The 15418-nt window shown below is 50.2% G+C and overlaps 4 protein-coding genes across 4 annotated transcripts; 2 read left to right on the top strand and 2 right to left on the bottom strand.

The window, feature by feature from the left end:
* Positions 1 to 133: 133 nt before the first annotated feature.
* On the top strand, positions 134 to 2661 carry pex8 (putative peroxisomal membrane protein Pex17). The gene is made up of 4 exons (XM_024823115.1): positions 134 to 292; positions 351 to 1348; positions 1403 to 1851; positions 1905 to 2661. The coding sequence occupies exons 1-4, from the start codon at positions 219 to 221 to the stop codon at positions 2460 to 2462; spliced, it is 2079 nt and encodes a 692-aa protein (XP_024687263.1). The 5' UTR covers positions 134 to 218; the 3' UTR covers positions 2463 to 2661.
* On the bottom strand, positions 2522 to 3808 carry P174DRAFT_437085 (protein-S-isoprenylcysteine carboxyl O-methyltransferase). The gene is made up of 3 exons (XM_024826191.1): positions 3526 to 3808; positions 2785 to 3394; positions 2522 to 2726 (listed from the first exon to the last, which is right to left on the bottom strand). Exons 1-3 carry the CDS (start codon positions 3556 to 3558, stop codon positions 2638 to 2640), a joined length of 732 nt encoding a protein of 243 aa, XP_024687264.1. The 5' UTR covers positions 3559 to 3808; the 3' UTR covers positions 2522 to 2637.
* Positions 3809 to 4067: 259 nt separating this feature from the next.
* P174DRAFT_437087 (uncharacterized protein) lies at positions 4068 to 4950 on the bottom strand. Its single transcript, XM_024826192.1, has 3 exons — positions 4741 to 4950; positions 4273 to 4669; positions 4068 to 4220 (listed from the first exon to the last, which is right to left on the bottom strand). The coding sequence occupies exons 1-2, from the start codon at positions 4858 to 4860 to the stop codon at positions 4493 to 4495; spliced, it is 297 nt and encodes a 98-aa protein (XP_024687265.1). The 5' UTR covers positions 4861 to 4950; the 3' UTR covers positions 4068 to 4220; positions 4273 to 4492.
* Positions 4951 to 6002: 1052 nt separating this feature from the next.
* On the top strand, positions 6003 to 15176 carry P174DRAFT_447266 (putative ubiquitin C-terminal hydrolase). Its single transcript, XM_024828652.1, has 13 exons — positions 6003 to 6999; positions 7073 to 7226; positions 7308 to 10044; positions 10113 to 10274; positions 10328 to 10478; positions 10534 to 11129; positions 11181 to 11284; positions 11342 to 11538; positions 11610 to 12173; positions 12234 to 12285; positions 12342 to 14419; positions 14489 to 14545; positions 14600 to 15176. The coding sequence occupies exons 1-13, from the start codon at positions 6366 to 6368 to the stop codon at positions 14683 to 14685; spliced, it is 7572 nt and encodes a 2523-aa protein (XP_024687266.1). The 5' UTR covers positions 6003 to 6365; the 3' UTR covers positions 14686 to 15176.
* The last annotated feature ends 242 nt before the right edge of the window (positions 15177 to 15418 follow it).

A 15418-nucleotide genomic window follows, 5' to 3' on the forward strand; every position in this document is an offset into this window, starting at 1 on the left:
AACAGGTGAAGCTGTGGTGGGTTGTTTGCACTGTTTGCACGTCGTCACCCTTACCTCGGCAGCCGATCTGTGGTCTCCGCGGTAAGCGTGATGTCGGCAGCCAGTCCCGTTGCATTTGATCATCTTGGTACGGAGTACATCTTGACTTTCTCTTCGTCACACAGACCCATTTCCTATGATACGGGTGGCAGCTGTGCCGCTCGCATTGTGAGTCTAACATGGCGACGGAACGCTCTCTGGGTGCTCTCTTGCGGTCACTTCAATCGACATCGGAGCTTCGAGACGCTATCAAGTAAGATCACGTTCACCCAAGTTATGCACAAGGTGCTTGACTGACATATTGCTTTCAGCCTCCTGCCCACTGCGACCAGCCTTCTAACTCTCCTGGGAAATCCCCTCAATATCACCTTGCTTGCCTCACAATTGCTCTCCGCTCCAGCGATATGGGAACAGCCTGTTGACCTACAAGCATGTCGGCGAATAATCAGTGTCTTCAATACAGCGGCCATTGCGATATTACAAAACGACGAGCCGGTGGAACCTAGATTACCATACGCAAAACCTAGGAAGATTGAACGCGAAGATTGGGTGAAAGCAGTAGTGAGCGGAGCGGATGAGAAATCACCACGTTGGAGACATTTACTCTTATTGGGTGGTATTCTGATCGGATTTGAAGGTCAGAACAGACAAGGCTTACCGTGGAGCATACGGACGAAACTCGAGTCGGCACTCGTCACAGCTGCGCAACTTGCACTTGAGGAGCTGGATTCCCGAGACGGCATTGATGCGCAGTGTATCACTTCGGTCCTGAATCATACTTTTGAGCTTCTGTCGGATCACGAGAGGAGCAAAATCAGCTACGACCGCTTGCTTCCTGTTTTGGTTCAGACAACATACTTCTCCCCTGAGGGTTTAGAAGGAGGATATTTTCTCGGAACCATTGATAAGGATATTGTTGAAGCACCGGGGAAGCGGTTTCAGTGGTCATCACAGTCAGTCACTTTCGGTCGGGTGACGGCAATCATCTCGAGTCCTCTGATATCAGCTTTGGGCCCCTTGTCTCGACTGATTGCGCATTCAGTTGAAAATGCCATCGATCCCTCCCTGGTTTCTCAATATGTAGATCAGATTGCTCATTTTGGTCGCACGCTGATGGTCCAATGGCGCCAGAATAAGTTATCTGAAATCGACGCATCAGAAGAACTCGAGTTTCTGGATTCTGAGTCGCTCAAATCTACTATTCCAAGCCTGTGGAAGCTGCTCCGCAACTGCCTATATTCTGTTGTGATTGTCCTCCGCGCCGTCCTGGGAAGGGTACTCAACGATCACATTCTTTCAGCTGATAGAAGTGAGTGTCCTCCACCGATAGAATTGGCTGTGTTCTGCATACTGACTCGCTAAGCTGCACCCTACCTTTCAATGCAAGCTCTCCACATACTTCGCAACTTTTACTTTGTCTCATGTCGGCTCGGTCAAAATGCATCTTCGCAACACACGTTCGTGACCCTTACAGCCGTGGATATCCTCTCACAGTATCCGGACCTGGCGGAGAATTTCCTACAGAGTGTCAAACCAAGTGAGCTTGGTCAAATTCCACAGCACCCTATTGAGCGCTGTCTGGATCTCTATTTTTTGAATACCGTCGAGCTTTTCACCCCTGTTTTGTCTCCGAAATGCAGTGAGGAGCTTCTAATTTCAGCAACACTACCGTATCTCGCAGCAGGCGGGAATAACCATTTACTCGAGATTTTCGAGGCCGCTCATAGTGTGGCTCTTGCTGTCTTTGCCATCCCGGGAAATGCAGCCATAGCAGCTCGGCATCTTCCCTTCTACATCGACAATCTCTTTGCAGTAAGTCCCGGCTTTGGCTTTCCGGTCTTTTGAGGTGTGCTCATGTTTCAAAGGTCTTCCCTGACAATCTATCCGCCCGCCAATTCCGCCTCGCCTTCAAGACCGTCATCAAAGTGACTGCCCCTCCGTCGCTCGTTGCAAATAGCCAGCCGCTGCTGCCATCTATACTCCTCGAAGTTCTGCATGAAAGAGCTCTAAACGCATCCGACAAGATGCTACCGCAATCCACGCAAGGAGCAGCAGCAAGTGCTCAGGGCCTGGCCCCGCCAGTATCCGAGCAAGCTGCCTTGATCCTCGCTTTGATAGACAGCCTCTGTTTCCTGCGCGTGGAGGACCTCGAGGAGTGGCTGCCACTGACCGCGAATCTCATTCACACGATTCGCACACCAGAGATGCGTGAAATGTGCATTGAGCGGTTCTGGGAAGCGTTGAGTAGTGGTGAGATGGATGTCGACCGCGCCCATTACTGCGTCACCTGGTGGAGTACACGAGGCGGTCGTGAACTGGTTCTTTTTGGGAATACAGCTCCAGATGCCGACTCGGGAAGTCATGCAGAGGGCGCCTACATGAGCGGTGCAGTCGGGGCAGTAGCACCGGAGAGTAAACTTTAGACGGGTTCGAAGCGCGCGTCATGGTCTGTCGCGTTGGATCTATAGCGCAGGGCGTTCGGTTGTATATGGTGATACCATTCTGGCAAGTTCTATATATGATTGATACACATTTCATCCTCCTTTTTCTTCCAAGTGTACAATATAAAAATGGGATATAATCTTTTGAAGATAGGCATCAGAAGATCCCAGGAATGCCAACCCAAGTTCTCTTCTTGTACTCGACGTATTCGTCTCCAAAGAAGCATACCAAAAATTTCTCCTCCCCTACGTTCCGTTAGCCCGATCCACCAGCAGTCAGCAACAGACGGAAGAAAACACTCACGCTTGATCCGATTGTAAAAGAAGTTCCACAACACAGCCGCATACCCAACGAAACAAACCACATTCCCCAGCACCAGCTGTGTCCCCATCCCCCACCAGAAGAACCCAAAGTAGCTGGGGTGCCGCAGCACCGCATACACCCCGTGTCGCACAAGGGTATGGCCCTCCTGCCGCTCCACCTGCACCGTATGGTTGAAGTTCGTCCCCGCCTGCTTCATCGCCAGCGTGCGGATCGTCTGACCACACAGCATCAGTGCAATCCCAAGCACGACCTGCCACTTGATCCCGTTGACGGACGCGGTCAGCGAAGTGTATGCATCGCGCGGGCCGAGGGTGTGCGAGAGCAGACACTCGGCGACGGCGGAGCTGTGCGCGGCGTTGTAGGCCCAGCCGTTCGAGGAGAGGAGGTATGCTGAGATCGTGGCGTAGCGGGTGTTGTACTGCGCTGTGACCCAGTATTCGAGGAAGTGGAAGAGGGCGAGCGAGGAGATGAAGAAGGGGACGCGCCACAGCGGGTGCGGGGAGATGAGGAGGAGGTAGAGCGTGATGCTGGTCGAGATGCCGAGGGCTGTGCCTAGGAGGAAGGCGCGTAGCGATATGCCTGCGAGTGACTTTTCGCCGTTGGGATAGTTGGATGGGTCGAGGGGGGAGGGGATCGGGATCGCGGCGGCGCGGGTCGCGCGGGTCGCCAGCCTGGTGTGCTGGTGATGTTGTTGGTGTCGGGCTGGTTGCCAGAGGAGACGCTTTCGTCTTGAGATGAGGTTTGTTTGGTCATTTTGGTTTCCGGTCGGGGTGAGAGTGTGGAAGTGGTAGTGGTGGTAGACAGCTTTTTTGGTCTGTCGGCGGAAACTGTGGTGGTCTCAGAGAAGCGTCATAGCTTGGATTATTATAACTTTGGCTGGACGTATAGAGCTTGAATATGAACTAGAAAAAAAATATCAATGCATCTTCTGCAAATTAAAGAGAACAATAGTGTATGTTTATCTATGCCGGATCAAGAACAATACCAGTGCATCTGTTGTGGATATGGGAGAATTGATTAGTCCAACTTTCGGGATTGTTCCTGAGCTATTGTTGTCACTTCCCCACTCGACCACAATATGACGCTTCAATCGCTGGAGTCGAACATGGTCTACCAACAAAGAACACAATTTCTACAGGTCCATATCTTTGTAATATGACTTTCACCGGGATGCCGTCCGAGAAAGAGAAGATGCTCCGAGGGGAGCTCTACTATGCCTTCACTCCAGACCTGATAGCTGCTCGGACTCGCTGTAAACATGCCTGTCAGCGATTCAACAATGCCGGTGACGTATCTCGCCGGCGACAAATCGAGCTTTGGAAAGAGTAAGTGATATTAAAAAGATTCTCAAGTGTGTATGATACCGAGTACAATCCTGAACATGGTCTCGTAACACCGACAATCTACCTTGAGATGTGGGAGCAGCAAGTCTCGCATACTCACTGAACTCCAGCTGACAGTTGATAGTATCATTGATGACAAGACTCCTCTTCCACCTCCAAAACAGGACCCCGCCGAAGACGATGCTCTTCTATCACGAGAGCCATGGATCGAGGCACCGATCCGGATCGACTACGGTTTCAACGTGCGGCTAGGAGAAGGGGTGTTCATCAACTTCAACTGCGTCATCATCGATACTTGCCTTGTCACTATTGGGGCACGAACGATGCTAGGTCCGAACGTCAGTCTATATAGCGGAATTCATCCGCTGGACCCCGCTGTGCGCAATGGAACTGAGGGCCCGGAGCTGGGAAAAGAAATCCATATCGGCGAGGATTGCTGGTTGGCCGGAGACGTGATCGTCCTCCCGGGGGTTACGATTGGGAAGGGAGCGACGATTGGGGCGGGCAGTGTAGTAACTAAGGTATGTCTATAGTCATAGCAGCTGTGGTCATTTTTTGCCTTCTGGTCTGTGACTGATGACGATGGCGACAGGATGTTCCTGCTTTCCATCTTGCTGCTGGGAATCCAGCTAGGATCATTCGGAAGATTGAGACATCGATGACCGAGTAATGACACCTCTTCAGACCTCGGCGTACATTTCACAAAGTGCATACCTCTCAGTCTTAATGTATGTTAGCATTCTTGTACAAGCCCATAGTAGCACAGACACTTCCATGCGAGGCCCCAATGAGTATCGCGGAAACCATATCTCAAGTGCATGGAAATAATCAAAGAATCGATAAACTGAGTAGATTGATCAAACCTTTAATTTAGATGAAAAACTGGGCGCGCTAGAAGTCCATAGTAGAAGTCTAGGAAGCTTCTGTGGGGACCAGGAGATTTAGGTTTGGATGAGCATCAGACGAAGATCCCTCTGTGGTCCGTACCTTTTACAATGGATTCAACTATCTGCGGGTGAAACATCAAGCGGCAGTATGTCTGAGACGTCATCAGAACTTATTCTTTACTGGCAGAACTGCAAGCATCCGAGCACGCCAAATTCTCCTCAGCCTCAGGCACCTCACAATTCCCGATGGTTGGCGGGTTGACTAGCGAAGAATGCTAAGGTAATGCAAAGCAATGATAGTCGCATTCTAAATGAACTAAGCTAGACGTGATGCTATACATGCACGTAACAAGGTCCACCATGAGAATCAGTAAGGGGTATGTACAATCTTAATGATAATGATCCTTCGACGTTGACTCCTGAAAAGTCCTCTCGGTACCTTCGCAGCGACCAGGATCTCCTGTACCATACAAAGCTGAGATTGCGATGCGATTCAAAGCTAAAAATTCCAAGGCGCTAATTGCAGGGACAGATATTCAGAAGAGCATCTTCTGAGGGGCAGCAAACAAGGTAGCTTATTGACCTGCCACGCGGGGGATTGCACAATAGCTTTCCGTACTCCATACTTATTATTTAGTGTTGTCCTTCCCATAGCACCTTACGGAGAGGTCTTAACTACACCTAGGTAGTATTTTCATATTAGATTGCAGAAAAGATCTTTTAACAATACATAGATCAAGTCTTCCAAAGGAGGAGCTGTATCAAGGGTTTCTTCTCCACCCAAGCCTCACACTCACCCACTCTGTAGGCTTCATGTGTTCATAGCCTCCGGACAAAGAAAAACAGTAGCCTACCAGCGCTTGAATCACACAGGGTGACCCACCAGGCCATTCTCCACCACAACGTCAGAGCTGCCTGTTCTTAATTCTAAGGTTTAATTCTTCTTTCAGCTCTCCAAGTCCGAGCTTTTTGATTTGGTGGTGTTTGCTTTGGTTTGTGCTCTTCTCTCCGCCAAACTTGTGATTATTATCATCTTCTCACCGATTAGAGTGATAGCTGCCTATCTACCTCAATTTTTCTTTCTATCTGGTGGTTATCTATGTAGCTTTCTGCTTTCCACTCTCTACATAATAATCCATTGACATACCCCCCTTCGCTTCGCACGCATACTCTCGCACACTTTCTCTTTTCTGTCTTATCACCCCATACGCAGAGAGAATTTATTATCTTATCTGTTTGTGGGTAGACATCAACTTGTCGGCCATTACTACATCCTCCTATTATACCTCAAATTTCCCTCACACTCCGACCAGAAGGTAGAGAAAATGTCATGGCAGCTGCCCCGCTAGATAGCTCTAGCACCCCGCCTGACGCTACTCAATCCACCGATTCGACGCGTCTACACGGCGATTCCATGGACGATCTCGATCCCCAATCTACCCGGAAACGTCCGCGCCTTGACAGTGGAAGCGGTGCCGTTGAGTCGTTGTCGATAGACGAAGCTACCATTTCTCGAATGTCCAAGCCGACGCCGGCTGCTCCTGCCACGCCCGGAACGACAGATCACGACGTCCCTGCGTCGACCGCCCCCGCCAGCAGAGTGACCATCAATGTGAAATCTCCCACCTCCGATACCATGGCGACTGATTCCTTAGACACTACCGCCGAGCATCCTGGCGCTGGTCCGCCTAATGCTGCCCTACCCGCTGATTCCCCCAAAGTCGTCTCGATATCGTCGACGCCTGCACAGAGTCCGGAGATTGAGGTAGCCGACTTGGAAGATATGGATCAGGACCCCAACACTTCGACGTGGAGGACGCTCGGGGAAGCTTTGCGGGACCCTGTCACACCAGAGGTGGTGCAACTCCAAGGACAGCCGCCTTTGAGCGATAGCTTTCCCAAGCTACGAGACGCCGATGACCTACGGGAAAACTTGGAGGGGATCAGCGCAATCATTGAGAAAGGTATGCAAAGTGTATCCAATAATTTCTGTGCGTGTTTGAAGCTGCTCGGGACTAACGGAGCTGGGCCGGGCAGGAACTCAACACGATGTTGGTGTCTTCTTGGCCGTGAAGCACTGGTTCGATGAGATTGCACAGAGCTTGGATCGATTTACTGATGAAACTTACGTGGATGACCGAATCTTCTGGGAAGATTTACCCTTGCTTGTGGAGTCATTGCTTCGCAGAGGGTAAGCAGCCCTTTTGAGACACCAGTCGTCGGCGACTACGACAAGGTGGCAGAACTCTTCGCTGACGATTATCCATTATAGGCAGCCTCTGGAGCCTGATGATGGCCAAGGAATCTGGTCTTGCTTGGAGGAATTTCTTATCAACTTTGCTTTGCTTGGCTTTCGTCTGGTGCGCTTGGATATACTAACCTTGAAGCAACTGGCCGAGAACACAGATGTGCAGGCCGTGGATCTTATGTCAAGGGCGTACTTGCAAGCGTTGGGCTGGATATTACAATTACACGGCATTCCCTTCTATCGCGCCATGGAACGCGCCCACGGTCCCGAGATCGTTGACCTTGTCGTTCAGCTCAATATTCGAGTTGCGTTCCTTCCGATCGGTACGATCCACCTGCTATCTGAGTATGCTGCTTGCCTCCTGGCTCTTGTTTCTAGACCCCAATGGTCGCAGCTCTCTTCTTCCTTGGTGCACACCCTCACCATCGTGCACAACATCATGGACTCTGGGGTCGAACAATGGAAGATACGCGAGGAGGAAAGTATCGCTGAATCTTCGTCTTTTCCTCTTTTTCTGAAGCAGGTCTATCAGTTCGCACGGGACATCGATGGACAGTATCAGGTCCACATCGCCAAGAAGTCCCCGTGGGTCACAAGCGATGCGAGTGAGTCGATCCTTCGGTGCATCTCGGGTATCTATCTTGCCATCAGCCGCGATTCGAGTTTCACATCGCAGGTCGCCAAAGACCTCTTGATCGAGCTCCCTGAGCATATCTCCCAAGATGAGCGTGCCTGGATAATTTATTATGCTTGGAGGTTTGCCGTACTACAGAAGCATATCAAGGATGGCCGCATGGAGTTGAGGGTTCATGGCATAGAGACTATGCAAGCGGATCTCGTCAACGTATGGCGGCAATATATCCAACCCAATCCCACAGGAACTGAGCACCCGCTTGTCCGGTTCCTCGTCGGCTTCCTGAGGGAGAATAAAGTTGTCGATTACATTGTCGGCGTCGATTCACATCCTCAGCTCATTAGTAGAAGTGGAAATGTTGTCGGCTTCCTGATAGTTACCTCTACTTACGGCGACTTAGACACGGATACCATCTGGAAGACGGTGACAGAGTCACAAGATCCGCGGACAGTATCTGAAGTGCTCGGGATGCTTACCAGGACATTCCACATGCATTCACCATTGTCCTCAGCATTGATCTACCTGTGCTCCAAGCTTCTCGAGCTACCTCTGTCTCGGTTTGACGCACGGATGGTCGAGTTCTGTGAGCAACTGCTTTATCAGGTCCGCGAAAAACAGGGCGAGAGAAATCGACACGACTTGCTGGATGCATCCCATGTGGATGCTGTTCCTCTGCGTTTGTGCGTGCGCCTCATTCGCGAGAGTGCTGCATTTGAAGAGTTCTCGGTAGAGCACAAGGCTTTTTTGCAGAGAGTTGCGAGCTCGCAGTTGAGCTCGTTGATAAGTGTCGGGCTGAGTGAAAGTGATAAGATGGAGACGTACGAGCGCTGCATTCAGGATATTGCTGAAATGAATCAGTTTACTGTCGGCAGCATTCAGGCCTTGAACGCTCTCCTTCCGGGGTACGATACGCAGGAGATACGCAAGCTTGCCACAGATTTTGATCTTCCGGCCCTGGTCATTGCCGAAATGGTTCACACAGTGGACATGAAGCAGACAGACTTTGCCGAATCCTTTTCGAAGACCGGATACATATCCAGAATTCAACTACTTGCACGCATTATTGACAAAGTCCCTGATTCTATCACGGCGGACCTGGCTGATGTCCTTTGGGAAAAGGTGCTCGTGTCCCAAACACTGGTGGAACAGGGCCGCAGAGCTGTGTGGGACATGTTGTGCGAACTCATGAGACGCAGCCCAAAACGCAATCCATTCATTGAAAGGTGTATTCAAGAATATCTTCCAAAATTGTCTCCTAATGAGTACTCTCCCGAATTGCTCGCGTTCGCAAAGCAAGCGGTCAACTACGAGGTCCGATTCAATCCGCCGCCAATCGCTAAAGAGAATGAGGTCGTCTCAATTCCCGGGCTGGACCGTATCTGGAATTTCATTCTCACGGCTCCGCCCGGCTCAATCGAAACGGACGCCACAAATTTTGCGATCGAGGTCTACCTTGATCACTCGGTGATCAACCGCTCTCCGCGATCGGCCGTTGAGGCAACTCATATTGCTTTGGTGGATCGTTGTGTTGAACAACTCAAGTCTGCCGCGGCTCATTTGAAGCCATCCATTGGCGACACCGCCAATGGTACTGACGAGTCAATGGCAAGCGACCTCAGTGGAAATGAAAGTCGAGCCGACGCACTACGCTTCAGTCGTTCATTACTCTTTCTTCGCCAGTTCCTCCAGGGGCTACGGACTCGGCCTCAATATAGCCCGCCGCAGAATTCACCGCCCAACTTGCCTGATCATCTGGTGAAGGGCGAGCTAATTGAAATACGATATCAGACGTTCAACGGAAGCGCTCAAAGTAAATTTCGATCGTTACGAATTGGAGATCTTGCTACCGCAGCTGAGTTAGTTGAGAAACTCGAGCAGCTCACGGGGTTCTCGAAGTTTAGCACCATTACAGGTGGCCGACGAGTGGATCTTCTGGAGAAACCTGATCTCACAATACGCGACTTGAAGATTGGGTCTGGGCTGCTCCTAATCCGGAAGAATGCTGACAGCCGCGAGGTAGCCTCGACTGGTAGACGTCCGTCACTTACTCCGGTAGATTCTGAGGTACTCAAGCATTTTGATGACCTGTACGACCTTCTCAATCTTCAGGACCACCTTGCTCGAGAGGTGAGTATTGGTTTTTGGCCTTGCGTGCGTTTCATTGACGATTTTGTTACTTACTCCGGCTACCACAGATCTATGACTTTCTCGCTGTCTTTCCGCCTCAAGAGAGGGTGGTTGAATTAGTCAAATCTGTGCACATGAATGAGCAAGAGATCTTCCCAGCGGACAAACCGTATAGCCTGCTTTATTCTGCAAATACCCTGTCGAGTTGTTTGAGAGAAGAAGCATTAGAGGTTGTTCCAATCCCCGACCTCGCCAATCGTGGACTGTGCTGATATCATTGCAGTCGGCTCCAGATCAGGCATTTGTTTCTCACAGCATCCGTGTCGTCGTTGCTGCCCTGACACGCCCAGAGGCGCCTGAATCACTGCCAGAGTCTCTGACGAAAGTTCAGATCGCCGCCAGCCTTGTTGAATGCCTTCTTCACGCTCTCATGGGTAAGCTGTCTTGGCCATTGTCTACCTTGAACCCGTCGGTCTGACCGCTGCGTAGTAAGACCACCTGTAGCCGCCGACTCTTTGACAATCACAAATTCCGCCCAGCTGGTACAGCGATTGCAGAGATTGATTGAAATCGGACGGAGAATGCCCTCGACTTGCCTCTTGGGGTCCCGAGTTCAGAGATTGGTTTGCAACTGCTTTGCCGTGCTCACTGAGGGTTCCTTGCGCGATCACAAATTCTGGGAAGTTATCAAGCAACAGGCACAGTTAGACCGCCTCCTTGTATCCCTCCTCTTGGATGAGAGTCAACAACCTATTCGCAGAGAGATAATCGAACATATCGCCGTCGCCTGCAGCCCGTCCAAGCTGGTCAGGAAACCAACAAAATCGGTCGATGGCGAAATGCAAGATTCATCAGAGTCAATGGCCTCAGAGAATCCGGTCAGAGTGGATATGTTGGCAACAATCTGGGATACTTTTGTGAAGATCATGCCGCAGACTCTGGAGCATGCTGAACAATCCCAGGAATTTTTCGACATCGCTCACCTGGTGTTCCAATCAGTCGCGGACCAATCGCCAAAGGACCTCATATATGGCGAGTATCTCAAGCAGTGGAGCAGCATCATGCTATGTCATAAGACACAAGAGGTCAGTGAGAGTTCCGTCGTGTATCCGCTCTCCTCACTAACTCTTGGGAAGTTCGTTGGACGGGAGCCCGTGGATCACCTTATTCTGGGATTCTGTCGTCTTTTGAGGTCGTGCCTGGATTTAGCTGACTCGAGCAATACTGGGGTAGACTCCTTGTAAGTTGATTGAATCAAATGCTCAGTTTCCGACCCTCACTCACCCTCCTCTTATAGCGACCTTGCCGAGAAGCTCATTGACAATTATCTTTTCCCCAACCTATCTGAGGAATCGGACAACCTCATCGTTCCGCAGATTCCAGTCATGCACGCTCAGACCCGCCAAGAGCTCTATGGCATCCTCAGTCTATTGTGCAAATACTCTGATGATTACTGCACGGTAATCGATTGTGTCAAAGAGCTGATCCCTGGAGGTACAAATTTCCTGTTCCTAGCACGTGCGGCCTGGCTATTGTGATACTGACCAACTGTTGCGATCTGGCAGATTATACATACTCCTCCAGCTGGTGTTTTGATCGGCACAAGATGATTCGTGCTCCCGAAGGTTATGCGGGACTTAAGAATCTTTCCAACACCTGCTATCTGAACTCTCTTCTAACCCAACTGTTTATGAACGTTCAGTTCCGCGATTTCATGCTGCAACTCCATCTTTCAGATCCGGATGCTTCCCAGAGGTTACTCGCTGAAACGAAGAAGCTCTTTGCTTACATGCAAGAAACGTGGCTCAGAAATGTTGATCCTCAAGGGCTGGTAGATAACATTCGAACTTATGATAACGAACCAATTGATGTAACGATTCAAATGGACGTCGACGAATTCTATAACCTGCTGTTTGACAGATGGGAGGCCCAGATCACTGGCACCGAGGACAAAAAGAAGTTTCGGTCTTTCTACGGCGGCCAGCTGGTCCAGCAAATCAAGTCCAAGGAGTGCCCTCACATCTCCGAGCGTCTGGAGCCTTTCTCCGCCATCCAATGCGAGATTAAGGGCAAAGCGAGTCTCGAGGAGAGTCTGCAGGCCTATGTCGAAGGAGAGATAATGCAAGGAGGTAAGCGACTTCGAGAGACAAAGGTTGTGGGCTGGCCGTCATTCTGACTATCCTCGCTAGATAACAAATACTCTTGCACATCCTGTGGGCGGCATGTCGACGCCGTTAAAAGGTAGGCTGCAATTGGCATTCCGCAGTAGCACAACTGACGCTGACTTCTCGGTGTAGGGCCTGCTTGAAGGAAGTGCCGGACAACCTCATTTTCCACCTCAAGCGCTTCGACTTTGACATGATCACAATGATGCGGAGCAAAATCAATGATGAATTCCGCTTTCCTGAGCACATTGATATGAGCCCATTCAATGTTGAATATCTTTCCGACCAGAACTCGGATGTCCAAGAGGACGTCTTCAAGCTCGTCGGGGTCCTGGTTCACAGCGGAACAGCCGAGTCAGGGCACTACTACTCCTATATTCGGGAGAGGCCCAATGCTGGAGGAAGAGGCTCTTGGGTGGAATTCAATGATTCGGACGTAAGCAGGTTCGACCCGTCCAAGATTGCAGATCAGTGTTTTGGTGGTTATAATGACTCGGTCCACTCCGCCACCGTAAACCAAGTGCGATTCAACAAGGTCTGGAACGCTTACATGCTCTTCTACCAACGCATTTCGAGTATGGAGTCGGAGAAATTGCTGTACAAGCCTTCCAAGGCCGACCATCCTGTGCATGTGTCCTTACCGATCCCGCTAGCAAACCACATTGCGATGGAGAATGAGGTCTTTATACGAACATACTGTCTTATGGACCCTTATCATGCCTTGTTTGTCCGACATCTCCTGTCCCGAATTCATGATAAGGAGATCACGAACAAGAGACCCAAACTGGATCAAGACGTGGTCTTCATCGCATTAGATACCCTAGAACAACTGATCGCGAGAACCAGGGAGCCTCTGGGTCTCGATGTCCTCGTCTCGGAGCTTGTGGGAGTGATCAATGAGTTGCCAAAGGGAGCTCACAGAGTGCTTGAGTGGGTGGTGGAGCGATCAGCAGGTATTCGCAATCTGGTACTGAGAAGTCCTCATGCGTCTGTCCGGGACAGTACGATCAAGATCATTATGCGCGCACTCGAAAGGCTTCAAGAGCTCCGTGAGGAGACACATCTCGATGACCGTGCGAAGGAGAAATGGCACATGCGATACCTTGATGGATTTGAGAATGTCGTTGCCACTCTGGATGGGTTATGGCCCGTTCTCCATACTACAAGCCGTTCATGGGACGATTACTTCACATTTCTTCTGTCTCTCGCCAACCTGGGAAGCTGTGAGACTGAGATGATCTTGAACAGCGGGTTCCTCCTCAAATGCCTGGAAATTGTGTGGCTCGATGGAGAAGACTCAAAGAGGTTGAAGCGTCAATATCTGTCTTACTGCAGACTGGTCGAAAAGGGCAGGAAATTTTCGCACAGGAAACTCATGGATCTTTTGGCATTCCTGTTGACAAAGGTTGACCTCACCGTGGCCCCAACCTCGGATGATGAGCGGCGCTCTTTACCGAATGGCAAGTTCTCACTTACAATCACAGAAAATGTGTTCGTCCGTTCTCTCGGGAGGGATCGCGAGCTATCATTGCTGAAGAAGATTCTTCATACAAATCATAATCCTCACGCTTCTATGGCTATCGTCGGTCTTTTGCTGGACTCGGAACCTGAAGCCGGTCTAATGGATCCGCTATGCAAGGTTTTGGAAGATGGACTCAGGGTCGAACCTGCTGAGCTCTGTGCACCGTTTCTGGAGGCGACTTTGGTTCTTTGCCAAAGAAGCCCTGATGAGAACAGAATCATTGCACTCATTGACTTTGTTGCCAAGGGCATTGAGTCAATCAACGATAGTGGCGGTAGAGAGCATCTCGCATTCTTTACAAGCTTGCTGACAAGTCGAAACGAACGCCTTGGTCTAGAGAAGAATTGGTTTCTGGCGCAGATTGTGGACAAAATACCTGACTGGGCTCCAACTCTACTCATCTTTCCTGACAGGACGGTCAGGAACACCACTTTGGCGCTTCTACACCAGATACTCTTCAGCGCAGAAGCAGAAGATATGGGCCCTGATTGGCAGTCGCATCATGCCGAGGTCGCAAAGGAGCTCGTGCGCAACAGTGTCGAGAAGCTAAGAAAGACTTTCTTGATTGGGCCTGCCAACAATGTGGAAGCAAGGGTGATCGAGAGCGTCAAAGCCGTCATAGATCATTGTTTGGTTACGTATTTTGATGACAGCGAAGAGGACCAAGAGGTTGTCCGCCAGGCGCAAGGTTCGTTGCCCCGATTCCGTACCTACATTGTCCCTTTACCCTGGATCGTTGCTGACCATCTACTTGTAGCCGTTAGCGCAGCCATCGATGAGCTATCTGTGAATATGCCAGAAGAACTGGCTTCCGGTATGCTAATATTTTCTCCTTCATCCCCTATCAACATCTAACCCTTGATGACAGTGTCTGATTTACCATCTCCAGATGAATGGGAAGAGAATTCCATGCTGCCGAGCGATTCGGAGATGGGAATGGCAGGTTCACCGTGATGAGTAGACCGGCGACGGACTTGATGAAACGCTGTGATTGAATCACACACGAGTGACGATTTTATGACCAAGTTCTACATCGGACTTGCAGACTCTGCATTTGTCGGCGTTTCCTTTCCAGCCCAACAAACGAGAGCAGAAGCGGGCGTTGGCTGTTTGGCCTTTGTTTCGGGCGACCATGGTTGGAGTTTGGCACTTCTCCGTGACGGTTTCCTCCCTTATCTTACAGCGTCCCGAACTTGCGTTACATGATGGGTGATTGTTCTTTGAGACGTCGCAATGACGAGGTTCCATGTCGAGTGTGTTCAGGCGTCTTTGGTTGTTGTACTGACCTCCTATACAGGGTCTGATGCTGTGGAGCAAATGAAGCTATGATCTCAGTTGCTACGATTATAAGAAAAAGTTTTAGAGGAATGGACTAGAGCTATGGAATGTTCTTTCAATCGACATCTGTGTCATGGGCGACTGAGTCTTTTTTTTTTTCTTTTCTTTTTTCATGTGGAAACTATCTGTACAGGCCAGTGTAAAAATCCTTCGCGAACGATGCACGAATCCGTTCCCTACGGAAGCAGTAATATCCAGCCAACCAGTAGTCAGCGACCGAGTGAAAGTGGGTTCTCAAGAATAGGTAGGTTATGAATATCCTAGTCGCTTCACCATAGTCTCCCTTCTGCAAGTACCTGATCGCAAGCGCCCGCGCTCGTGATCCGTGAAACTTGCGGAAGACGGCCAA

Source organism: Aspergillus novofumigatus (assembly GCF_002847465.1).
Source record: "Aspergillus novofumigatus IBT 16806 chromosome Unknown P174scaffold_1, whole genome shotgun sequence".
Taxonomy (NCBI): Eukaryota; Fungi; Ascomycota; class Eurotiomycetes; order Eurotiales; family Aspergillaceae; genus Aspergillus; species Aspergillus novofumigatus.

Bases quoted from the DNA above. Each gene is read 5' to 3' on its own strand.
- pex8 (XM_024823115.1), top strand. From the start codon at position 219: ATGGCGACGGAACGCTCTCTGGGTGCTCTCTTGCGGTCACTTCAATCG. The intron at 293-350 runs GTAAGATCACGT...TATTGCTTTCAG, and splicing joins GAGCTTCGAGACGCTATCAA to CCTCCTGCCCACTGCGACCA. The intron at 1,852-1,904 runs GTAAGTCCCGGC...CATGTTTCAAAG, and splicing joins ACATCGACAATCTCTTTGCA to GTCTTCCCTGACAATCTATC.
- P174DRAFT_437085 (XM_024826191.1), bottom strand. From the start codon at position 3,558: ATGACCAAACAAACCTCATCTCAAGACGAAAGC. The intron at 3,395-3,525 runs GTCTCCTCTGGC...AACGGCGAAAAG, and splicing joins CCTCATCTCAAGACGAAAGC to TCACTCGCAGGCATATCGCT. The intron at 2,727-2,784 runs GTGAGTGTTTTC...AACGGAACGTAG, and splicing joins CTTTTACAATCGGATCAAGC to GGGAGGAGAAATTTTTGGTA.
- P174DRAFT_437087 (XM_024826192.1), bottom strand. From the start codon at position 4,860: ATGCACTTTGTGAAATGTACGCCGAGGTCTGAAGAGGTGTCATTACTC. The intron at 4,670-4,740 runs CTGTCGCCATCG...CTATAGACATAC, and splicing joins AGATGGAAAGCAGGAACATC to CTTAGTTACTACACTGCCCG.
- P174DRAFT_447266 (XM_024828652.1), top strand. From the start codon at position 6,366: ATGGCAGCTGCCCCGCTAGATAGCTCTAGCACCCCGCCTGACGCTACT. The intron at 10,045-10,112 runs GTGAGTATTGGT...CGGCTACCACAG, and splicing joins AGGACCACCTTGCTCGAGAG to ATCTATGACTTTCTCGCTGT. The intron at 14,546-14,599 runs GTATGCTAATAT...CCTTGATGACAG, and splicing joins GCCAGAAGAACTGGCTTCCG to TGTCTGATTTACCATCTCCA.